Source organism: Megalobrama amblycephala, linkage group LG10, assembly GCF_018812025.1.
Source record: "Megalobrama amblycephala isolate DHTTF-2021 linkage group LG10, ASM1881202v1, whole genome shotgun sequence".
Classification (NCBI taxonomy): domain Eukaryota; kingdom Metazoa; phylum Chordata; class Actinopteri; order Cypriniformes; family Xenocyprididae; genus Megalobrama; species Megalobrama amblycephala.
The window spans coordinates 2,178,725-2,205,553 of NC_063053.1; the positions used below are offsets into that span (position 1 = coordinate 2,178,725).

General features: G+C 33.8%; 2 protein-coding genes across 6 annotated transcripts in view; both read left to right on the forward strand.

Annotated features, from left to right (window-relative positions):
* The first annotated feature begins 2,950 nt into the window (after positions 1-2,950).
* On the forward strand, positions 2,951-4,200 carry LOC125276454 (protein myomixer). The gene has a single exon (XM_048203928.1). It carries the CDS (start codon positions 3,973-3,975, stop codon positions 4,198-4,200), a length of 228 nt encoding a protein of 75 aa, XP_048059885.1. The 5' UTR covers positions 2,951-3,972.
* The window catches only part of LOC125276453 (spectrin beta chain, non-erythrocytic 1), a 72,801-nt gene continuing 50,107 nt past the window's right edge, over positions 4,136-26,829 (forward strand). For 4 of the 5 annotated variants that reach the window (XM_048203922.1, XM_048203925.1, XM_048203924.1 and 1 more), the window contains exons 1-5: positions 4,136-4,746; positions 9,173-9,241; positions 15,419-15,571; positions 23,956-24,102; positions 24,634-24,825. In XM_048203922.1, coding sequence (XP_048059879.1) covers positions 4,276-4,746; positions 9,173-9,241; positions 15,419-15,571; positions 23,956-24,102; positions 24,634-24,825 — 1,032 coding nt within the window. In that variant the 5' untranslated portion in view covers positions 4,136-4,275. The remainder of the gene's footprint in view (positions 4,747-9,172; positions 9,242-15,418; positions 15,572-23,955; positions 24,103-24,633; positions 24,826-26,829) is intronic. The other variant, XM_048203923.1, reaches the window with a different exon arrangement.

Genomic DNA, 26,829 nt, shown 5'->3' on the forward strand with positions numbered 1-26,829 from the left:
AAATTTGATTGTCCAAAGCTCAAGAGAAAAGAGAGATATGGAGTTCTCAATACCAATAGCCGATTATTCAGAATGATGTCTGCAGATACTGATTTTCTTAAGAAAAAAACCCTCCCAACTAATGCCATAAACGATACAGGGAACCCTCTTATTGAGTGATATAAAGTCAGAATTGAGTGATATAAAGTCAGAATTGCGAGATATAAAGTCAGAATTGCGAGATATAAAGTCAGAATTGAGTGATATAAAGTCGGAATTGAGTGATATAAAGTCAGAATTGAGTGATATAAAGTCAGAATTGCGAGATATAAAGTCGGAATTGCGAGATATAAAGTCAGAATTGAGTGATATAAAGTCAGAATTGAGTGATATAAAGTCAGAATTGCGAGATATAAAGTCAGAATTGAGTGATATAAAGTCAGAATTGAGTGATATAAAGTCAGAATTGCGAGATATAAAGTCAGAATTGAGTGATATAAAGTCAGAATTGAGTGATATAAAGTCAGAATTGCGAGATATAAAGTCAGAATTGAGTGATAAAAAGTCAGAATTGAGTGATATAAAGTCAGAATTGAGTGATATAAAGTCAGAATTGCGAGATATAAAGTCAGAATTGCGAGATATAAAGTCAGAATTGAGTGATAAAAAGTCAGAATTGCGAGATATAAAGTCAGAATTGCGTGATATAAAGTCAGAATTGAGTGATATAAAGTCAGAATTGCGAGATAAAAAGTCAGAATTGCGAGATATAAAGTCAGAATTGAGTGATATAAAGTCAGAATTGCGAGATATAAAGTCAGAATTGCGTGATATAAAGTCAGAATTGAGTGATATAAAGTCAGAATTGAGTGATATAAAGTCAGAATTGCGAGATATAAAGTCAGAATTGAGTGATATAAAGTCAGAATTGAGTGATATAAAGTCAGAATTGCGAGATATAAAGTCAGAATTGAGTGATATAAAGTCAGAATTGCGAGTTATAAAGTCAGAATTGAGTGATATAAAGTCATAATTGCGTGATATAAAGTCAGAATTGCGAGATATAAAGTCAGAATTGAGTGATATAAAGTCAGAATTGAGTGATATAAAGTCAGAATTGAGTGATATAAAGTCAGAATTGCGATATATAAAGTCAGAATTGTGTGATAAAAACTCTCAATTCTGACTTCATAACTCCTAATTTTGGAAAAAGTATTCAGTTATAAATTATAAACTCGCAATTCTGACTTTATCTCAAGCAATTCTGACTTTATAACTCGAAATTCTGACTTTATATCACGCAATTCTGACTTTATAACTCGAAATTCTGACTTTATAACTCACAATTCTGACTTTATATCTCTTAATTTTGACTTTATATCACGCAATTTGATTTTCTGTGATTTTCTTCACAGTATGAGTTGCAGCCTGACATGTTTTTCCGATCCCTTTTGATTGACAGGATATAATCGGCCCTGATCATTGGCTGTTTTTAAACAATCTGCCAATGGCTGATAGTAAAATTAATTGAATTTATCGGCTGAAACCGATTATTGGCCGATACATTGGTGCATCTTAATTGAGAGTATAAAGTAACGACATAGAAGTGACTTTTGACTCGAGATCTCTTCTGAAACCTTCTGCAGGTGTTAACAAAAGTCTCCCATTTCCTCTCCATTCTGTCTCATTACTGGCTTGAAGGAACAACTGAGATATTAAAGAATAGATGCTTTTGCTCAGATATTTTGTAAATTGTGCCCATCATGATTTTGTACTGACATTAATATTGCTTTCTCTCATTTCAGAGTCCTTCATCATCATCTCTTCACTTTTACTGTGAGCGAGTGAGAGATTTATAGCCTTTGTTACGACACCTCGTAAAAACTGACATCATGTGTGACGGCCGGGTCTAATGGCAGAGGTAACGAGATTTTTACTTTTTATAAAAATATGCCTATGAAAAACTCACCACCATGATGCTAGGGTATTTTGGGGAGTTGCAGGATGTTGCTATGTGGTTGCTAGGGTGTTTCTGGGTGGTTGTTAGAGGGTTTCCATATTGAAGAGTTGGATTTCTGTGCATTGCTATGCAGTTATTTGGGTGGTTTCTAGGGCATTGCTAGTGTAGTCTGGATGATGTTAGGGCATTTCTAGCTAGAGTGTTCTAGGTTGTTGATAGGGAATTGCTAATATGCAGTTTCTAGGGTGCTTTGCTTTTTTTAGTGCATTGCAAGGGTGTTCTAGGTCGTTGCTATGACTAAGGTGTTCTGGGTGGTTTCTAGGGAATTGTATGGGGTTACTAGGGTTTGATTTGAATGATTTTAGGTGTTGCTGGGGCATTGCTTTGCAATATGAAGATGTTTTGAGTAGTTGCTAGTGCATGTTCTTGGTGATTGCAGGTCATTTCCATGTAGGGTTGCCAACTTCTGGAAAGGAAAATAAGGGACAATCATGGTTCTTTATAGGAAAATAAGGGACAGAATAAGGGACACTCAAAATATTTGTACTGTACCACACAGTGTATGTCATTTCAGTATCTGCAGTTAAGTAATGTGCATAAAAGGTTCCTGGAATGTTTTCATCAAAAACTTTAATTTCTTTTCGACTGAAGAAAGAAAGACATGAACATCTTGGATGACATGGGGGTGAGTAAATTATCAGGAAAATTTATTTGAAAGTGAACTAATCCTTTAAACTACGTCAGAGCTCGTACACACCTCACACACTGGATGTGGAGGGCAGTTGGACATAGTGGTATATCAGAGGTAAAAAATGATATAAATACTGTTCGGTTTCTCGCACAAACTGATCGTTTCGTGTCTTAGGACATCAATGTGTCGTCACGAGCTGCAGGGTTTAATTTTGTCTGTGCATGTTTTTTGACTCTTATAGATGAAGTTCCCATTATACGACTGACAGACGGTTGGAGTTAAAAATCATCATTTGTGTTCTACTGAAGAAACAAAGTCTCCTACATCTTGGATGCCCTGGGGGTAAATCAAATTTTTATTTTTGGGTGAACTATCCCTTTAAAGCCATTCCTCGCAAATTTGTCTCAAAGGAATGATTAATTCTTAATTTAGACAAACTGCATTCCGCATGCCTTCCATACGGAACGCTTCATTGATGCCTTAAATACGGGACGATTCTGTAATATACAGAACGGTTGCCAACCCTATTTCCATGTAGTTGCTAAGATCTTCAGAGTGGTTTGTAATCTATGTGGTAGCAAAATGTTTAGCGTGAAACACTTTAAAATTTAATACCTAAAACAAGCATTCTAAAACAACTTTCCTCTTTCACCCCGTCAGGTCTGCGTTCTCACTCCATGTCGTTTTCTCTGCTGTTCAAATGTGACTAGTCAGCTCCACACGTGCCCTTATATCACTGTAGTCACGGGGGTGAAAGGTCAGTCCTGAAGGCATCATTTGTTCAGAACACATGTCATTCCTCTGCTTAATTTAGCTTGTGCACTTTCATTGGGCTGGAAACCTGTTGAGACAACTGTTGGAGGCCCGGAACAAAGACGTGAGGAGAAAGTCTGAAGAGCTTCACTTGAGATCAGACGGCGACGCGAGCACAACACCAGCGTTTATCTTCACTGCAGATCTTTTCAGCGCTCATCAGAAGCTTATTTATGCTCAGAATTTACTGAAACCAAGAGTCTTCTCTCATCTCTGGAATGCGAAGATTTGGAAAACATGCCGATTTGCTATTTTTAAATATTTACAGTACGTTTCGAAGGTAAGCGCTTCTGTCTGCCCGCGAGGGTCACCCAGGGGTCTCCTTCCGTCTCCGCCGTCCCGCTCTTATCGCCAGGCTCCTCTGTTCTCAGTCAGAGAGGAAGTTTTGACAGCCAGACTTTACAACCTCCCGCCTGCGCTTTGCACATGCTCTGACAGAAGTCCAGTGACTTCATCCCTCATTCACGAAAGCTTCCCCTCCTCCTTCCCTCTCTCTCTCTCTCTCTCTCTCTCTTTGCAGTCAGGCAGCATGCCAGCCGTTTTCCTCTTGCTGCGCTCTCTGGTTGTCAGTCTCTTCAGTAGCAGATTAGCAGCCTCAGCCGCGCAGCTCCTCCGCAGAAGCCTCACGGCGGCTGCTGGCCACCTCGGCACCGTGCTGCGCCACATCTGGGACCGGCTCAGTTCCCAGGAGTCCAAGGAGGCCATCCTGGGCTGCGTCTTGTGCATTCTCAACATGCACAAGAAGGTGGACAACTAGATTTCGTGCATTTCTTGGACTTCGGACTTCTTATTTTTTAAATTTAGACACCAAATTGACGTACTGAAGTAAACCATGTCGGAAAGTATTGTGAGGAAAATCCAGCCTTTCACCATTGGGACCAAACTCTCAGCGCCAGCCGTGCCGAAGTGCTCGGACTTGGATCCAGATGGTTACCTGCCAAATCGGACATTCTCGGACAACTGCAAACTGAGGCACCTGAATGAACAGGTGTCTCTTTATCTCGGCCGAGATCGACGCTGCGGACCCGGGACGATCCCGGCGAAGCATCCGCGTGAAGACGACCACCTGAACAGAAACACAGTCTCCCCGAACGCTGCGTCCAGATCCATTCGCAAGATCACCATCTCCAGCCGAATGGAGGCTGCGAAGGACAGACTGACTCCAGGGATGGAGCTGAAGAAGATAAGAGCGAACTCGGAGAATATTAATAACAACAACAACAATAACATCACAACTTCCAACACGCAGCTGCCTAAAATTGTGGGTGTCAGCTGTGAGAATAAACCCAACTCGCATTTGAAGGTAAGAAACGCTTTGTTTGTATTCCTGCATTTGATTTATCTGTAAAAATGTGTCTTAAAGAAGAACTTGCTGTGCATTTAGAAAAGTCAAACTGAAAATATGCAAATGAGATTTGCCCGCAAAGTAGTCAAATGACAATTATTTGAATTATATTATACATTTGTGTAAGGCTGAAGTGTTTTTTAATGCAGGCGTACAAAGAGGTTTAAAATATTATACAAAAATGCTTCGAACTTTAGATCTATTTATGTCAATATAATATTATATAATACACTCTAAAAAAAAAAAAAAATGCACCCAAGATGGGTTGAAAATGGACAAACCCAACAATTGGGTTGTTTTAACCCAGCAGTTGGGTTAAATGTTTGCTGGGTAGTTTTATTTAACTCAACTATTGTTTAAAAATGACTATATGTCTGGCTTAAAATTAACCCAAAATATGTTGGAAATTAAAAATCAGACACATAATTACTAGAGGCAACAATAATAATCAAAAGGTGAACATTTATTAATAAGCAATTTAATGTTTATTGTTTAATTATTATTCATTAAACGTATTAAACATATTAATAAATGTTAATTTCCAACATATTTTGAGTTCATTTTAAGCAAGAAATACAGTAATTTTAAATCAATAGTTGTGTTAAATAAAACTACCCAGCAGGCTGGGTCAAACATTTAACTCAGTCACTGGGTTTGTCCATTTTCAACCCAACTTGGGGTGTTTTTAACCCAGTATTTTTTAGATCGTGTGTAAGAAAAATAATAACCATTGATATCCGGAAAACAATGTAATTTTTTTTTTTAAATGGTAAAACACATTTTCATTTTATAATTATTAATGATGGAATTTTTTTAATATTAATGATAAATATTTTATTTATAAAGTACATAATATTCATTAGTAAGTGCAATAAATGAATGAATGTTTATTATTAGGATGAATTTTTAATATTAAGACACAAATGCACAAACAACAAATCTGTTTTTAGGGTAATATAATATTACATAATGTGTAAGTAAAAAAATAACTATTAATATTCAGAACAACAATATTTTTTGTTTTTTTTAAGGATGAAATTCATGCTCATTTCATCATTCATCATTATTAATGATGAAATATTTGTTTTATTTACAAAGCATGTGATATTCTTTATAAACAAATGCTTTATACATAATACATGAATGAGTGTATGAATAGAAAACTTTTTTAAAAAATATATTTTAACTATTATTAGAGTTAATATAAAGACAAAAAATGCACAATCAACAAATCTGTTATAATATAGATCATTAAATTAATGTGCGATTACAAAAAACTAGTAAATATTCACATCAGGCCATTGCCTGTCCTGGTGTTGAGGAATCTTGTTTTTGGAGCCTCCGCATGCTGTCATTGTTTAGCAAAAGCTTCCGTAATCAAAACATAATGAGATGTCATGGAAACGGCACACAAATATACCATTGAAGCAGATCTCGTCCAGGCTGATGATGTCATCACTCTTTCAGCTTTAATATTAGTTCATGCAAGTCCACATGAGCTGATAGGCACGTCTTATTATGTATCTTATACAAGCTGGAAAATGCAGGAGACGAGTGTGGTTGTGTGCTCAGGATCTGTGTGGTTCAGATGATGTGTTTATTATGTAACGCTGCTCTTCCTGGAATGACTGCTCGAGTTCAGATGATGTCAGAGCTTCGGCTCAAAGGCTCCATTCTATTACAATCCACTTTCAGGATTCAGTGTGTGTTCGGTCAGGTTTGGTTTAATGTCAATGGGTCAGCAGGAGACACCGTTTCAGAAACGCTTCTGTATGTTCATACTATACAAAATATGCTGGGTCCAAAAGTCAATTAACGCTAGTAAAAATGATCAGATTTTTTTTTCTTTCAATTTATATTTCATTACAAATGATATGTTTTGAAATTTTAAGGATTTCTTAATTTTTGGGTTGTTCTTATATTTATATAATACATTGTAATATAATGTAAGTGCTGTCAAATCAATTAATAGCATCTAACATAAAAGTGTGTGTATATATGAAGAGTTTGGTTCCAAAACGCAAAAACTCCATTTTGATTAATTTGAGTAAAAATGTGTTGCAAAGTGGCAAGATGAAAACCACTATTTTCTGTTTCAAACTTTTACATAGCATCTTTTGGTTATAAAAACATTAAAAATTCAAATCTACATTTTGATTTTAAAAAGTTTATTATATTTTTTTTATTATATTTTTATTATATTTTTCCCCAAAATGCAATAAATCCATGACATGTTTTTTTTTTTTTTTTTTAAATGCAATTAATCCATCAATATAAAAGTTATTTTTCAAATTGAAAATACACAACAAAGTAAGTTGATTCACATATATGACAGAGTCCAAACTTTGCCAATATTTATCTTATATACTGGCATTTTAGTAAAAATTCATTCAGCCGTCGTTCCCAAAATGAATTCAACGGGTCATCTTGTTAATAAATAAACAATAACAATAACAAATAAACACATTTGCCGAGTACATTGGTATTAAAAACGGCTTTTTAAAAAAGCCTTCAATGTTTACAGTGGGTGGAATGGAGCGCTGTGATTGGTTGAGCCGATATATCGCGTTCTGCAGAAAAAGCAGACTGACGTTTGTCGCGTTTTGGAAAGAAAGGGAGAAAACATGACAGAATAACACGACGGAAATCGCATTTTGTGCAAAAGTAATAATTGACTTTTCAAAACCGACCAGATACAATACTGAAACTCAAGTTTTTTTAAAATGCCGTTTATCGCGTTTTGGAACCAAACTCGTCATATATATATATAATATTAGGGGTGTAATGGTACACAAACATGATGGTTCGGTATGTATCTCGGTATTGAAGTCACAGTTCGGTACGGTTGGAATTATTTTTGAAAAATAATTTATACAGTTACTGTCATAACTTGTTTTCATGACAAATTAATATAAACATATATTAAATAATTAAGACAATACTAACAGGTAAAGAAAATATAATGAATATACAGTATAAGCTAATATAGTGCATATATTTAGTGAAATGCTCCCTCTAGAGTTCATTTCTATAGTAAACTAACATGCTGTGGACACTGAATGACTTGCCTGAGGTGAACGTAATGCTACGTCAGATATTATTCTCAAGCTGTTTTATTGATGTCTTTCTGCGGTTGAAACACTGGTTGAGAGATTACATGTAAACATATCTATGCATAGGTCTTGTTCTTCTTCTGCACTTTTTCCTGTTGTGGCGGTTAGCAAACAGTGCTGCATTACCGCGCGCCCCCTTCTGGATTGGAGTGTGAATCGCCTGTGACTGACTGTATTCGTCGTCTGACTGCATGAATCTGCACCGTACGGTTCGGGACGAATAAATAAAAAACAAAATTAATCAGTTAATTGCACATTTTTTCTGTAATTAATCGCGATAAAAGCATTGGAATTTTAAATATTTTTTATATTGGATTAATTTAAGTTACTCTCCATAGAAACAACTTAAAGGCAGTATATTTTAAATATTTGTTTAATGGCATCCAGTTTCACTGATACTGATGAATCTATGAAATATTAATTATAGACATTCAACATTACAGTATAACTGAAAGCTATCAATTTCAACATTTATTAGGCTTTAAAAAATAACTTTTAATTGAAGTGAACTTAAAATAATCTTCATAAACCCATTATAATAAATATCATATTTATCTTTTTTAATAAAGATAAATTGAATAAGTTATCAAACACTTTACAGTCTTCACTGCATAAATTATAAATTAAATATAGATTAATCCTTATTAAAGCTACAATTTTCTGCATTATCTTTGTTCTTTGATGAACATTAATGACAGACATCACAGTGACTGGTTTATTAGGCTGCTGTCACTTTAAGAGCTTCCGCTGCCGATCATTACGTGGATCTGACGCGCATCTCATTTTCTCACTCTTTAAGTTCATTTAAGACGTTATTTAACTCATTTAAGACTGCTCTTATGAGGATATGTCACAAAATGGGCATTTTGTCATAATTATGATGTTATTGTTTGTTCAAGCGCAAAAGAGAACTCAATACTGGTGTGCATCTTGTCTTGTGGCACTCGAATGATTTAAAAGCATTTTTCTTTTTCGGAATAAGAGCATGATCATATAATGTAACGTTTTATGATGGAAAAAATGGATGCTGCTTTAATTGTGTTAAATATTTTTAACGGGATTAAACTGAAAGAATAATCACATGCATTTACGCTAATTTTGACAGCACTAATATATATATATATATATATATATATATATATATATACAGTATATGATGCAATTAAACCTACAAATAATAGGTTTTGCTCATGAAAACCAAAATTACACTATTGTCTATCTCACATGATCATTCTGGATCATCAGAGCTCGTTGTTTGTGTCTTTGTTTAGGTGTTACTGTGTAAAGATGCTGAAAAGCAGTGCAGCGGTGACCGAGAGAAACTATCCTCTTCTCCACAGGTAAACCTTACTGTATGATTTACCAGATTAATAACACTAATGACTCACGGACTGACAGCACAAGATATGATGTTTTCATCATTCAGGTTCTTTTCTTTTTCAGTTAGTCTTTGATTTTACATTTATACATTTAGCAGATTCTTATGTCCAAAGTGAAGGAAAAACAAGCAAGCCTTTTTTTAGGCCTTTTTTCATATTCATTTTCATCATAGATATCTTCATTAAAGAAAACACAAACCAAACCAACCACTTCTGAGAATCACAACAAAAATTTTGATTTGAAGCAAGAAAATTGTATATTTTAAATTCTTTTACAAGTGAACTATCATTATAAAAATATTCACTTTATTTTATTATGAAAACAATGCATTTTATGTTTTTTGGAAATATTCTGATACACAAACAAAGTCCCTTTAAGACAAGTCATTTCACTCGGCGGCCATCTTTGAAACGCCTCTTGGGCATGCAAGTGCAGCTTCAATCTCTTTGAATGGGGAAACATCAAATTCTCCAAAGCTGTTTGCCAAGCTTTCGATTAAATTTCATATTTGAAATCACCAATGAAATCTGACAACAACTGTCTCATAAATTCTAAACGCTCGAATCATGACAAAAAAACGGTACTTTTCAGGCTGGATCAAGCTAATGCGCATGCGCAGTCGTAATGCACGTGACGTCACCGTCGACCGTTACGGCTGCGGTCACGCCTACTAAGTGGCAAAAGATTGAGCGGCAGCATTGGTTTTCAGCGTGAATGCCGCGAAAAACACACAAACACATCCAAAAACGTGAAAGAGCTTTGACACAAACCCTGAGGTATATATTTAAAGACTGCCGAAAGCTACAGAAAAAAGAAGCAAATGGATCGCTGCAATTCACAGAAACAGCTGGACTCCAGGCAGAGAAACATGGATTTGCAGTTTTCATTTTGTGTCAAATTTTTGGATTTTGAGGTAAAATCATACCATATATATTGTATTGTTATATATTGTGTCAATTAAATATTTACCATCTTATATTCTGCATAATTGGGTGTTTTAAATAAACACTGACAAAAACTATACTACAAAACTATATATATGTTAGGGCTGGACAATATGACGATATATATAACATTGATAAGTGATTACGCGGATTAAAACCTACCTATATTGTAGTTATATCAAATATTCACAGCCAGATTTGCTTTATGTATTTCCCCGCCGTCGAAATCAGGCACATATAACGTTAGATGTCAGGAAACACGACTCCTGGCTGCATGTCAATATCGATGGATTAGGTTTCTTTGACAAGTTGTAAGGAACACTTTCGAGTCCAACCTTTAGTGTAATCGTTTGTTTTACAGTTTCCCCTATTAAATCCAGTCACGCAGCAGGTTCTTTTGCCACTCAGTTCATCTGAGGGAGCGCGCTTTCGGCGGGAAAGTGACGTCGATGCATACCCTCAATAGGAAGCCTGTGTCTGACTGTTTCTATAGGAACCGGAGCTTCTAACGGCCGCAATGACTTTACCAATCGGCGATTGGATCTTATTTAGAAGGCGGGAATTATTCCGCCATATTGCGCGTTGCACTTTCTCCTATAGACCCCTTAATCACCTACGTCACTGTGACGTCACCGCTCTAGCTGGAGGCAAAACATAAATAAGAACTCATAGCAGGCGCGCTAAAAGTTTGAGGTTTTGACTTTAAAATGTCGTCTTGTTGTGTTTTTGGCTGCCAGAATAGAAGGAACAGGACTTTTGGTTCAAAACTAAAGTTTTACCAGATCCCGGCAGACATTCCTTCACAGAAATCAAAAAGATAATTGTGGTTGAATGCAATACGGCGTACAGACTGGACAGAGACAATCATAAATAATGCTCGTGTTTGCAGTGCACACTTCATATCAGGTAAAATAATCGATGTATATGTAATGGTGTGTTGGTTTTATCTAGTACAAATCAGCAAGTTTCTGTTTTATAGGTGAAAAGTCGCCAATTTTCAGCGCACTAGCTAGCTTAAATGTTAAACAAACATACAGCGATAGATGTATGTGCCATCCTTTGAATGGTCTCTATAATCCACATTGCTAGCCATAATCATAGTTAGCCCAGCGTTAGGTTACATTAGACAATAAGCCTTGACAAAATTCCCCGAACCACCATATGTTGTCTAGGAAATATCCAAAACTTAAGTTAATTTACAAAAATAGCTGTCACGGTCCCGCAGAGTCAGTGACTGTACATATTCGGACAGTTCTGAACCTTCTTCTGCATCTATGTTTAATAAATCCCTCCTAAAACATGCTAGCTTACGCTTGTCAACATTGAGTCCAGCGTCTCTTTTTGCCTCCAGCTAAGCCCCGCCCACCAGGAAACGTTGCAATGTATACAAACTTTTAAGGGGTCTATTCAAAACAATATGAGTGACGCGTCTTGTGTTATTCTATAGTCTTTGACACAAATATAATAAAGTTTAAATTTGATTGCATCATTCACACCAGTTTTATTTCGTTATCAGTGAGATACTATTTTTTATTAGTTTTTATTTTTATTTTTAGTCATTTTGTTGTGTGTTTTTGTCATTTCAATTAGTTGTTTATTTTAAACAACTAAATGAAAATAAAATAAAATGAGAAATGTTGCTTCGGCAAGTAGCTGAAATAAAATTTAAAGTATAAAAGTTATATTTTATTTTCAGTTAATATTTATTGTACTTCAATAAGTTTTAGTTAACTATAATAACCCTATTTTTGCTGCTATTTCTGTTTCCAATCGCAAGACTTGTGGCTCTTAAAGAAGCGATTATCTTCACTGAGCTCAAACATAAAAATCTAATTCTCTAAGGAGAAATTCAATCATTTGTTAAGTCTATACGGACTTTTAAACCGTAAGCCAATGGTATTGTAACTATATCGTCTCCTTATTGCTGTATCGTTTTGCAGATCTTGTATTTCTTGTTCCTCTTCCGTTCTAAAATGTCTCTCACACACGCCTGACCCCAAACCTAATGCAGCAGAATTACGTTTTGTCCGTGAATTCCCTCTTGAGTGGTTTGCGTTCAGCCGTAGCCAGATGTATATAAGATAATGGGCTCTTGGAATTTAGGAAGTGATGTCAGTGGCGCAGCGGGCCAAGCCTAAACGACTTATTATTTTAAGTGTTCAGTTGGGTTTTGCAGAGGAAAAAGCAGCGGTGAAACTTTTACAGCCGTTTTGGGTTAATGTGAGTCGAGGCCCTTAAAACACGGACCGCCCTTTGATGAGACGGCGGCTGCGGTCGGGGCCACCTGCGCTCGACGCTGTTGTTTGAGAGGCATGATGCCTGTGAAATAAATGTTTACTTGCAGCATTAAGGGAAACCAGCACTCAAAACAAACTGGTCGCAGTCTGAGCGCCTCTGGGCCGTGTGTGACCAGGCTGAGCGCATCGGGAATCTTTCCTCACTGCCGCCATGTGGAAAACATGAGGTCATACAGGATGGGATGACACTCGGAATCACTGGACATGGACGGGACACGCCGAGTGATGGACACAGTTTAGATTTGCACTGCAGAAATCATTTTCTTTATCAGTGCTTTTGTCTTGTTTTGCAGTAGAACGTCCATAAAACAACTTGAGAAGCAACATTGCTTAAGATATTCTGACGTGTTTCATCTATATTTAATTAAGTGTACTTTTCTTACAACATTGGCATGTTTTTTTTATTGTATATGTGGAGTGTATAACTTTCACATTCTTTTATTTGCTTAAAATGAACAAATTTTGCTTATTGGATTTACAACCATTTAAAAAAAACATTAAAAATATTGCTTAAAACAAGTATAAACAATTTAATAATATAATACAATTTTTATTTCAATATGATTTAAAATATATATATATATATATATATATTTATTTATAATAATTATTATAAGAATTACTTTACATATGGTTAAAAAAAAAATATATATACAAATTTCTAAACATCCATAAAAACAACTTGAATAGCAAAATTGCTTTAAATATTCACAGTTTTTATGTGTATGTTTGTGTATTTTTCTTACAATATTAAGAAAAATAAGGATTTATGACCATTTTTTAAAAACACATTATTTAAAAATATTGCTTAAAATAACAATAAACAAATTAATAATATAATATATATAAATATAGTTATAATAGTTATAAGAATTACTTTACATATGGTTAAAAAATAATATATCAAAAAATATAATAAAAAATATCTAAACATACATAAAACAACTTGAATAGCAAAATTGCTTCAGATATTCACAATTGTTATGTGTATGTTTTTGTGTATTTTCTTACAACATTAAGAAAAATATGGATTTATGACCATTTTATAAAAAACATTATTTAAAAATATTGCTTAAAATAACAATAAACAAATTAATATTATAAAATAATATAATATATATAAATATATTTATCATAGTTATTATAAGAATTACTTTACATATGGTTAAAAATATATCAAAAATATAATATAAAAATATCTAAACATACATAAAACAACTTGAATTGCAAAATTGCTTCAGATATTCAGAGTTGGTACATGTATATTTGTGTATTTAAAAATATGGATTTATGACCATGTTTTAAATTTTTTTTTAAAATATTGCTTAAAACAAGAATAAACAATTTAATAATATAAAATCATATATATATATATATATATATATATTCATAATAGTTATTATAAGAATTTACATATGGTTAAAAAATAATATATCAAAAATATAATATAAAATATCTAAACATCCATAAAAAAAACTTGATTAGCAATGTGTTTATGTGTATTTTTCTGAAAATATTGGCATATTTGCAAAAATATTGGCATAACACTCACTTTTTATTTGCTTAAAAAAATTGATTATTGAATTTATGACCATTTTTAAAGCATTTATTAAAAAATATATTGCTTAAAACAATATTAGAACTTAATATAATAACACTTAATTATAATACTATATACTTATATATATATATATATATATATATATATTTAAAATTATATAGATAGATAGAATTACTTGACATGTATTTATAAATATAATATAAAAATATACTGTAATATATACATTTAATATAAATATAATGCAATGTATTATACTTTTATATGTTTAAAATATATATAAATATTTATTTTGAAAGATAAAAAAATTACTTTTTAACTAATATATTTATTTAATAATTAATAATATTACAATTATAATTGTTGCCTGGTTCCATTAACATCTGAAGTAAATGAATCTTGTATAAAAGATATTTAATAATGAAAAACAAGCCAAAGATACTGATGAAGATGATTTTTTTGCAGTATAAAGTTTTTAGGAAACAAACACGAGCTCTCATCTTTTATTCTGATTGTGATGATATGATAAATTAATGGGCCGCCCTTTCCCAACATCGGCACAGATGTTTCCTGACTTTATTCGCTTTGTGAAATTGCACTTTAAATGTGTCCTCAGCACCATTATCATCAGCGGTTGTGCTGACGGTGGCTTTTGGTTATATAAGACAGTCTGACACGTGTTTGCAATGCTTTCTGTGTTGTTTTACATGCTGATTCACAGCAAAAATGTACAGCTCCAATCCGTCAAGAGACCCTAATTAGACTCCATTTGATTGGATGATCAATATCCTGAAGCAAATCGCCAGTAGAGTCACTATTACTGCTGCACATGTGTTAGTGATCTGAACAAACACTTCATAATCAACCCTGGTGTGGAATGACATCACAATGGTTTTGTTGGTTTATAGTTCAAATTTTTGATGTATTTTGTATATAAATGTATTTTTTCCAGTTGTAGACATATGATATACTGATTGAACAGACATTTTAAAGGCATATTAGTTTAATTTTCTCATTCTTTTCCGTGTGTTCTTGTGGATAATTTGCCACATATTTAAACATGAATGCTCTTCCTCACTCGTAGTCATCAATGACATCATCACTGTGGGAATTGACTTTGTGGTTTTGCGTCCCAGTGATCTGAAATGACCTTGTTTCTTGCCCGGACTTGTTTCGCAGCCCTTCCATTGTGTAAGCGTCTTCCTCTCAATATAAACTCACCATGACGTCACACAAGCTCTCAGGCCCACCAGCACAGAGTGTTCAGATGATTTAACTCATATATATGACAACTTTTCCCCATGAATAAGTGACATTTTCATTTTTTTTCCCACACAGACTCATATACTCAAAACCCAAATGAGGAAAGACGCGGTGGACAGTCCATCCTGTGAGCACAAGGACATGTGTTTGGCTTCAAAAGTCTCATCGGTGCAGAATGACCACAGTTTTACCCAACAAAACGCCCTGTTTAACAAGGAGATCACTCAGGTATGATCACTGACTTGTCACTAGTGCTATTCATTTGCATTTTATGTACTTGACAGATGATTTTTATTGCACTCAAGGCAATTTTGTATGCATTTCTGGGAATCAAACCCATGTTTTCGGAGCTGCTAACACATTTTAAGCTACAAGAATGCTATTTACGGTGAAAAGGTCACATTTCACACCAAACTCGATTGGAAAACATATTGTATTTTTGCATTAAGAAAATGAAGACTGTTCCATTTTTTTTTTCATTGTAACAATTTATTTTAACACGACAATAATTATTTAATTCAAATCAACCTAAATTAGTATTTAATTAAGCAGTGCAAGTTATGCAAGCATAATATAGATATAAATATAAACACAAATCAGCATATCAAAATGATTTCTGAAAGATCATGTGACACAGATAGAGTAGTGATGCTGAAAATTCAACAGGAATAATACAATTTGTAATGGTATATGTATATAAAATATATTTTATAATTAATATAAATACATTTTAAATAACATCAATATTTTTTGTAAAATTTTAAATTGATAATTTCACAATGTAAAGTATATATGTATATATGTATATATATATATATATATATATATTTCATATATATTTTGTACAATTAAAATATATATATATATATATATTAAAAATTATAAAAATATTATATATATATATATTTCATATATATTTTGTACAATTATAATATATATATATATATATATATTAATATATATATATATATTAAAAATTATAAAAATATTCTATATATATATATATAAAAATTAATCTTTATCATTTTTTTAATAATTTTTTATAATAATACATTAAAATCTAATTTATAATGTTTTTATATATTTTTTATAATTTATATTTGTATAATTTTATATTATATATTTTAAATATATATATATATATATACATATATATATTAAAAATTATAAAAATATTATATTATTTATATATATATATTTATATATATATATTTTTTTTAATATATTTTTTATAATTTATTAATTTATATTTGTATAATTTTATATTATATATTTTAATTATATATATATATATAATTTTATAAAGTATATATATATATATTTTTGCATTGTGAAATTATCAATTTATAATGTTAAAAAAGTGTGTATATATATATATATATATATATATATATATATAATTTTTATATCATACATATACATAATTATATATGAAGGGGCCTGAAAGTATGCTTCATTTTCTTTATACAAAACATAATTTCTTATTTCGTTCTTGTTGATTTTGGGGTGAAATCTGGGCATGTTGTTGAAAGTAAATAACATCAAGCAAAATCATTTTGCTTCATATCAGATTATCAGTATTTGCCTTTGTGTCTCTTTGAAGAGGAAGGCCTGTTTTTGCTCACTTTTTTGTTTTTTTCCCAATAAACTGATGTCAAAAGTGGTAAATTGGTTGAGTGGTTGCATCACTAAGTGGAAAATTACACTTGCAGTTTACACACAAAAAAGAAAAAGCAGTGGAGATAAAGGTGGAAACAGACCGTCCTGGCCCTCTGACCCTGCTCTAGCCCCTCTGTTTCGTTTCTTTGCTTCTTTTTGTCTGAAGTTGGAGTGCGGGCAGCACAGGGGAGTGGGAGGGAAGAGAACAGCCACAAGAGGAGCAATTATTTTGGGATGAGATCATTGTTTGGCCCTGTCTGTTCACGCCTCTGGCCTTCTGAGGCTAAACCGAGCCGCTCAAGTGCTCGCGTTATCCCATCGCCACGCTCGCTCTGACATACAAGGGCATTTTTTGGGGATATTTGCTTCAGGACGCAGCTGCTGCTCTCCGGTCCGACTGTCAACAGCCCATGTAAACCGTGAGATTTACTGAGTTAAAGTGAAGTGGGCAGCACAGTGTTTTAGACGACAGATGAGCGTAACACGTCGTTAATGTTAATAGGCTGAAGAACCGCTGCCATTTGTTTAGGAAATGGCCTTTGGACGTATATTTATTCTTACATTCGTGTTGGGCAAACCCTCCATCTCTTTATGGGCGATTCAGTTGACTGATAGCACTGATGAATCTGTGTTAGTGTGGCATTATAGAGGCGAGGATGTGGAAATGGGCCTCCGTTTAAGAAATCCCAAATGAAGGTAAATTATAGAGGAGAAAGTCAACACTTCCTCCAGCGCTCTTTAAGATTGCCCCATAAAACCCTTTATAATGTAGAAAGCATAATATTGTGTATTCTGTAGGGATCCACTTAAAAAAGTGGGTTAATTCTAAATTTATATACCAGTTAAATGAAACTAGATTTAGATTCAAATTAAGTGCGGCATCTACTCTGAGTAAAGGACAGCAAGAAATGAATACTTTTACTCAGTAAGGATGCATTAAATTGATCTGAAGTGGCAGTAAATATATATATATATATAATGTTACAAAAGATACTATTACAAATAAATGCTGTTCTTATAAAATGTTTCTGTCCTTGGAAAAAAAATTATCACTGCTTCCACAAGAATATGAAACTGTTTTCAACGTTGATAATAATAATAAATGTTTCTTGAGCAGCAGATCAGCATATTAGAATGATTTCTGAAGGATCATGTGACACTGAAGACTGGAGTAATGATGCTGAAAATTCAGCTTTGATCACTGGATATAAATTACTGTTTAAAATGCAAGGCAATTTTATTTGTATAACACATTTCATACACAATGGTAATTCAAAGTGCTTTACATAAAGAAGAACCAAATACATAATAATAAAAATGGCATTAAAAGTCAGAAATAAAAAGATGATACATAAAAGATTGATGTAAAATGAAATAAAAACAAGAAAAAGAATTAAAAAGAATAAAAAGATAATATGTATAAAATAAAGTGCAAACACATAGAAAACAGTTATTTTAAATTATAATAATATTTCACAATATTACTGATTTTACTGTATTTTTGAACAAGGGTCAATGATGTGACGGGTAATTATTTTTTTTTTTTGTCCAAAGGCCTTAATAATAATAAAAAACAAAGATATGACATCTAAAGTATGTATAACTAGATCTCTTTTATTAAATCCAAAAGGTTTTAATTATATTTTGCTTCATATAAAGGTATTTTAAAGATTTTGAAGTGTCAAAAGGTCATTCGGTTTAACTGTTCATTAGTGATTAAAATATCTTAAAATGTAATAAATGTATATGATTTTTATTCTGGCATGGTTTTATATCATCATATATCAACATAGCGCAAAATGGTGTTAAAATTATGTGTAGAAGTCGTTGCTTTGTTATGAGAAAGAATGTCCGGAAAAATGAATTTCATTGATGTCATTCGGAGTAACCAATATAAAGGATCAATATCATGTGACAGGATGTGACATCATTCAGACACCTGCAAAGGACCACATGGTCGTGAAGAAAAGTAACTAACTCTCTCTTAACTATTTGATAAATTCATGTTTTCACTTGATCATATGCATGTCCCGAAACATCAGGTCATTCGGTGCAACCGCTATAAAACATGGAAAATGTTGTAATATTTTAAAAACTTGTGCTAAATATAAAATATTTGATTGCCCTTTTGCAAGATATCAGCCTGTTAGCATTGATTGAAAATATCGTCATTCGGTAAAACCGAAATTTTGGTTAAACCAAATTACTTTTTTTGTGATCCATCTTGTAAAAGAAAAAGACAAAAGCAGTGTTAACTGATTATAAAAACCACACAATCTCATTGTTAACACTTAATAAAACTTAAAAATGAATAATTATATCTCTTTTGAACACTAGTATAAGTATGCGAGATTATTTTGGCCCGTTTCAAGTGAAAATCGTGCACCTGATTGCTTAGTAAGCTAACAGCACACCTCTGCCCAAGTATGAGGAAGAGTTTTCACTTCATATCAAACATTTCCTAACTAAACAACCTCTTGTTAGATTTCAGTATCACAGTACAGGAACTCCTTTTGCTAATTTACTTAAAGAAGAAAGTAAGGCACTCTGATGACATCTATAGCGGTATCATTTCACCACAGCATTCGGTATGATTTACAGAATGTTATTTTTTGAAAAACAGACTATTGTTCCAAAGGGAAGCGGAAGAAACAAAGGCATCGACCTCCTGTATGAAGTCATCGGTGGGGTATAGAGCGAGGCGATAGAGCTGTTTACACAGGCCTCCAATATAGAAATACCTTTGAGCCTGTGGGAAGCCATTAAAAATAATGGCTGATCTTTTATTAGAAGTGACATCATATTATTTTTTATCTGCACTGTGAGATCTTGCCAAGCGTTGTGGTGGGGTGTTTTGTTTTGTCCACATGTGATGTGAATCTCCTGTGTGTTTTTGATTTGGCTTTGTACTCTTAAGACCACAAATTTCTGAAAAAATGTGAAAAGCAAAACTGACGTATCCTCAGCAATCAATCACATCTGTCGGTGCGGGACGAATTATGAGGCGAAGATGAATATTTAATATCCGCTCTAGCAATAGCGATGCTTTCTTTATCCAGCAGCACTAATACCGTCTCCTTATATTTAGCCCGATTTGTTGGTTTTATTGGCTCACGACGCAAACCGCTGCGTTTAGTCTTGTAGAAATGACAAGTTCATTTAACAATCCTTTCGTTCGCGGTGGCCTGGGTGGGCTTTTTGAAGACCGCCAGTGGCCTTACATTGTGTTCATACCAAATAAACATGTCCAGGACCTATCTGGGCTCGGCCACCTGTTTTCTATTCGCGCAGTGCAAACATGGCCAGAAATGGTGGTTTCAAAAGCCTTATGCAACAATCTGTGCGCTCCAGCCAAAAGAAACCTTTGCTGCTCATAACGTGATATCTGAGAAGCAGTGAGCAATCACCTGATGATGTTTCTGAAGTGTTTCTGTAAGTCGAGACACAAGTAATCGCTGTTTTCTTCAAAAACAAGAAGTCACAGAGGAGCTTCTCGTTCCTCGGCGTGAAATACTGTGACTTCACACATGTGCTTTAAAGATCCCTTTAAAGTCTATTTGCTTAATATTGTGTTTCCAGAGCGCTCTCAGAAAGCTAAGCGAGCGTAAAATGGGCCTTAAGTGTCTCAACATGTGTTCATGTTTCAAGCATTAACAATAAAATACAATGAAAAAACAGAAAGGATGAAACCAACATCCTCTGTGATGTGACCCAGGCTTCATAGTTCAGAAATTGGTCATTTTGTGTGGAATTGCCATTTGTTTTGGCCAGGTTTCTCCAATAATATTAGCATTTAAACGTTTGGGGTAAGATTTTGTCTCTTTTGCTTACCAACTCTACAATTATTTGATCAAAAATACAGTAAAAACAGTAATACTATGAAATAGTATTACCATTTAAAATAACTGATTTCAAGGTGAATATATTTAGAGGCCAAGCACCGAAGGCACCTATTGTATCCGCTGCCGTTCTTCTTCCGCTCTGGAAGTCTATGGCAGCCCATAGAACCACTTGCGGGAAAGTTATTAAATTTGGCACACTGATAGAGGACAGTCTGAACTGTCACCATAGCAAATTTGGAGTCTCTAACTCAATCCCTCTAGCGCCACCTGCTGTCCAAATGTGCACTTATATTTGAATAGTTTGGTTCCAAAACGCAATAACTCCATTTTGACTATTTTGAGTAAAAATGTGTTTTCTTTACCAAGAAAGTGGCAAGATGAAAACCATTATTTTCTGTTTCAAACTTTCACATAGCATCTTTTGGATATAAAAACATTAAAAATTAAAATCTACATTTTGATTTTAAAAAGTTTATTATAAAAACGTATTATTTTTTTCCCAAAATGCAATAAATCCATGACACTTTTTTAATAAAATGCAATTAATCCATCAATATAAAAGTTATTTTTCAAATTGAAAATACACAACAAAGTAAGTTGATTCACATATATGACAGAGTCTGAGCTTTGCCAATTTATATTGTATACAAGCATTTTACTAAAAATACATTCAGCCATCACTCCCAAAATGGTCATCTTGTTAATGTTATAAATTATTTGTCATTACCGATTAAAGAGTATCTGGCGCCGCCGCACGATTAAAATAAACACATTTGCCGAGTACATTGGTATTAAAAACGGCTTTTTAAAAAGCCTTCAATGTTTACAGTGGGTGGAATGGAGCGCTGTGATTGGCTGAGTGGATATATCGCATTCTGCAGAGAAGGGAGACGTTTTGGAAAGAAAGGAAGAAAACATGACAGAAAAACGCAAAATTAATAAATTACTTTTTTAATACCGACCAGATATAATACTGATTTTGGCAGAAACTAAATTTTTTGAAAATGGTGTTTATCGCGTTTTGGAACCAAACTCTTCGTTTATACTAATAACTTTTGAACCGTAAGGGCTAGAAACAAAAATTCCTCGTCTAAAGATGATTCGATTGCACCCGATGATGTTATTTTCCATCATGAAAATTTCCCCCCATTTTTGAATTTTCTGAAAAAACCTTTTCCGATTTTCACAAAAATTGAACCAGATCATCTTCAGACCATGGTGACAAAAAGTTGTGGAATGCAAGTTGATTTTTCAAACTGTTTTCGAAAAATGTGCGAACAAATTTAACTTAGCGCTTGCAAAAATAGATGTAAGGCTGTATCTCCTTAACACTTTTACTGTATTTAGACTAAACTTGGTCCATGTCATCACAAGGACGACCTGAGGATACATGCTGCCTTTCGGTGTAGCGCCACCTACTGGTCCGGAGATACGAAAAATGGCTATTTTTGCTTATAACTTCTAAACAGTTTGTTAAAAAAACATAAAAGTGATCTCGTTAGTTTCGGGCCGTCATGCCAAGTCGAATGATATCCAATTTTCCCATATGGGCATCTGCAATTTTGAATTTTGTAGTAAAATGCTGTATTTTACGAATGCATGAACGTATCATTAAGAAATTCGGTAAGGGTCATTGGCACGATGCCCTGAAGGAGTCTGAGAAGTTTCGGACCAGCGCCATCTAGTGGTGATAAAAAATTATTTACATGCTTATAACTTATAACTTTATTCCTGAATTCTTGCCGAGTCCAACGTTACCAAACATTATAGGTTTCGCCTTATGGTTAGTGCAACGTTGTGATTTAGCGTTTAAACAACATTCACGGATATCTTAGAAACCGTTAGTCCAATCGAGATGAAATCACTGTAGGAAAATCGGAAACATAGGTCGTTGACTATACGTTAATGGCCAAAAATCAAAATTTTGATAGTAAGCGGTAAAATGCAATCAAATTCATGTGTGGGTATTTTTTTTTGTGTGTGTGTTCATACATATAAATGTCTATAACTCCTAAACAAAATTAGATATTTTCACCAAATTTGACATGCTTATGTATGTCTGAGGACACACACAAAAAAAAGCAGTGGGACTGTGCCACTTGGTGGCGCTATAATTGAACAAAACATGAAATTGTCTCTAACTACAGTACTGTTAGTCTGATCGTTGACTTCAAAATTGACATGTAGTGTCTTTGTCTCAGTTGCTATCCTAGTCCATTATGACATTGTTGGTCTGCTGCCAGCTTCCTTGTTTGCTTCTGTTGTGCTTGGCCCCTTAATCGCTGCTTGCAGCTATATTTTAAAATGTAATTTATTCCTGTGATCAAAGCTGAATTTTCAGCATCATTACTCCAGTCTTCAGTGTCACATGATCCTTCAGAAATCATTCTAATATGATGATTTGCTGCTCAAACATTTCTGATTATTATCAACCTTGAAAACAGTGACATAAACAATAAAAGAACAGTGTTTATTTGAAATAGAAAGTTTGTAACATTTGTGTTTGCAACATGTCTTTACTGTCGATTTTGTGTTCTAAATCAGCCACTTCTGAGGTTACATTTTAATTAGTTGGAAGTTTTTAAAGGGAGCGTCTGTGGGACTGTGCTACTTGGTGGCGCTATAATTGAACAAAACATGAAATTGGCTCTAACTACAGTACTGTTGGTCTGATTGACTTCAAAACTGACATGCAGTGTCTTTGTCTCAGTTGCTATCCTAGTCCATTATGACATTGTTGGTCTGCTGCTAGCTTCCTTGTTTGCTTCTGTTGTGCTTGGCCCCTTAATCGCTGCTTGCAGCTATATTTTAAAATGTAATTTATTCCTGTGATCAAGGCTGAATTTTCAGCATCATTACTCCAGTCTTCAGTGTCACATGATACTTCAGAAATCATTCTAATATGATGATTTGCTGCTCAAGAAACATTTCTAATTATTATCAACCTTGAAATCAGTGACATAAACAGTAAAAGAACAGCATTTATTTGAAATAGAAAGTTTGTAACATGTCTTTACTGTCGATTTTGTGTTCTAAATCAGCCACTTCTGAGGTTGCATTTTAATTAGTTGGAAGTTTTTAAAGGAAGCGTCATGTGTTTGTGTCCCACAGGCTGAGGCGTGGATCAGAGCGAAGCTTCGAGACCTGCGAGACGGCAGTAATGTCCAAAAATGTCCTCTGACAGACTGGGAGGAAGTTTGTCAAACCCTCCAGAGAGATTTGAAGGACTTTGAGAACACCGTCATACAACTCAACCAGGTGAGGACAAACCGTCTTCATTAGGACAGTAAAAGATTGATGAATCATCATTCTAAGCATGTCAGGTTTCAACAAGTTCCTCAGCCAAAATCAACAAAAGAAGTTCTCCCTTTTGCAAATAAATGGCAAAACATTTACAAATTGTTATGGTAACAATCATAACTTCTTTTTAATGTTGACGTGTCAAAGCAATTTTTAACAGATCAACTGTGACAAGACCTGTTGAACCTCAAAAAGCTTTTTGTGAAACCTCCAAAATGACAAAAAAGCCACCCCCTCCCCCAGCACAGCTAAATTTGCCTTCTTTTTTTTTTCGACATATTGAAATAGTACATTGCAAATAATTAACCTCTCCTGACACACATCCCTGGAGGGTTGCAAAACCGGAACTCATGTTAGTCTAAGAGGAGGGGAACGAGGAGTTGAGTGGATTTCAAGTCCGCAGATATGATTAAGCTGTTGTTTTAGCGGACTGTAAATCGTCAGAATGTTCTTTTCTAGCTCATGTAATGTTGCTGAATGTTTGTGCAGATGGGAGAGCAATTAATGTGCAAGCTTAACCCGACGTCTGACCTGGTGAAGAAACAGCTGGGTCAGATCCGCGACCAATGGAACACGCTCAAACAGACGGCAGCCAATCAAATCAAGGCCATGGGTGGCGCTAAGACTCTCCAGGAGTTTAACAAGAAGGTGGACCGTCTGGAGGCATGGATCAAAGAAAAGGTTAATTATACCACTAAACCTAGTTATAATTAACAAAGCCTTTGAATGGAATTGTTTTTGGATTTTGTCCTAAATCAGTAATCTTAGTGGTTTATATAGAGAACATGGAAGTGATTCTGTGTTAAGATAAACTTCACAAAACACCTGTCCAGAACATGTCACAGTCACATTTCAGTTCACAAACAAAAGAGACAAATATGAATTTATATTTTGCATAAAGAAAATGAAGTCTATTTCTAGGCCCAGTAAGATTTTTCTTTTTGCATTGTGATATTATTTTCATTACACATTTTCTACAAAATTCTTATAAATTGTACATACTTTATTTATGTGTCTGGATTCTTTACTTTTGGGCTTTTTTAAATTCCTTTTATTTTTTTGCTCATTTTTTTCTCAATGTAATACAGTAAAAGCGTACTGTAATATAATGCTTTAAAACAAATTTGCATTAATTTAAGGCAGTACAACAAATACTAACATGATATTTTTAATTTTATTTGGTAAAACATGACCAAATATGAGCAGAATATCTACCTGCTAACTATCAATTAGAATGTGAAAAAACAAAACTTGAGATTTGGGTTAAATTTAATTCTATCTTTCATTTCACACTCATTTATTTAAAATTTTGATTCAATATTATTCTAAGTTTCAGAGCTGATCTTGCAAATGATATAAATACCATATAATATATATATATATATATATATATATATATATATATATATATATATATTTTTTTTTTTTTTTTTTTTTTTTTTTTTTTTTTTTGAAAAACAAAGTCCTTAAAGTTATTTTTGTGTTGTGACTAGTAACCTTGCAAAGAGTTACTGTGAGTGTGAAAAAAACAATGTAAAAACATCAATATATAAATATAGCTGCAAGCAGCAATTAAGGGGCCAAACACAACAGAAGCAAACAAGGAAGCTTGCAGCAGATCAACAATGTCATAATGGACTAGGATAGCAACTGAGACAAAGACACTGCATGTCAATTTGAAGTCAATCAGACCAACAGTACTGTAGTTAGAGACTATTTCATGTTTTGTTCAATTATAGCGCCACCAAGTGACTTTGATTGAATTTTTTTGCCACTTACTATCAACATTTTGACATTTGGCAATTAGCGTATATTCAACGACCTATGTTTTTGATTTTTCTACGGTGGTTTCATCTCAATCGGACTAACGGTTTCTAAGATATTCACGAATGTTGTTTAAATGCTAAATCACAACGTTGCACTAACAATAAGGCAAAAGCATGTTTGGACTCGGCAAGGATTCAAGAATCCAAGGAGATGACTTGGATAAGTCAACCACATCCAAAGTTATAAGCATGTAAAAAAATTTCACCACTAGGTGGCGCTGGCCTGAAACTTCTCAGACTCCTTCAGGGCATCGTGCCGATGACCCATACAGAGTTTCGTTATGATGCATTCATGCATTCGTAAAATACAGCATTTTACTACAAAATTCAAAATGGTCGACGATATAGGAAAATTGGAAATCATTCGACTTGGCATGATGGCCTGAAACTAACGTGACCAATTTTATGATTTTTGGACAAACCGCTCAGAAGATATTAGCAAAATTAGGGGCCAAGCATCGAAAGTGTGTAGGCACCTATTGTATTTGTTGGCGTTCTTATTATTATTCTTTTTCTTCTTCTTCCGCTCTGGAAGTCTATGGCAGCCCATAGAATCGTTTGCAGGAAAGTTATGAAATTTGGCACACTGATAGATAATTTTACGTATCACTTGTGAAAATAGACGTAAGGCCGTATCTCCTCAACGTTTTATTGTATTCAGACCAAACCTAGTCCATGTCATCACAAGCAGGACCTGAGGATACATGCTGCCTCTTGGCGCAGCGCCACCTACTGGTCTGGAGATACAAAAAATGGCTATTTTTCTTTAGTGAGCTAGAATTGTTAGAAGTATTACACACACAGACATGTCTGGTTTACTATCCCCTATTCTATCCCCTTACACTAACGCTATCCATCA

Bases quoted from the DNA above. Each gene is read 5' to 3' on its own strand.
- LOC125276454 (XM_048203928.1), top strand. From the start codon at position 3,973: ATGCCAGCCGTTTTCCTCTTGCTGCGCTCTCTGGTTGTCAGTCTCTTC.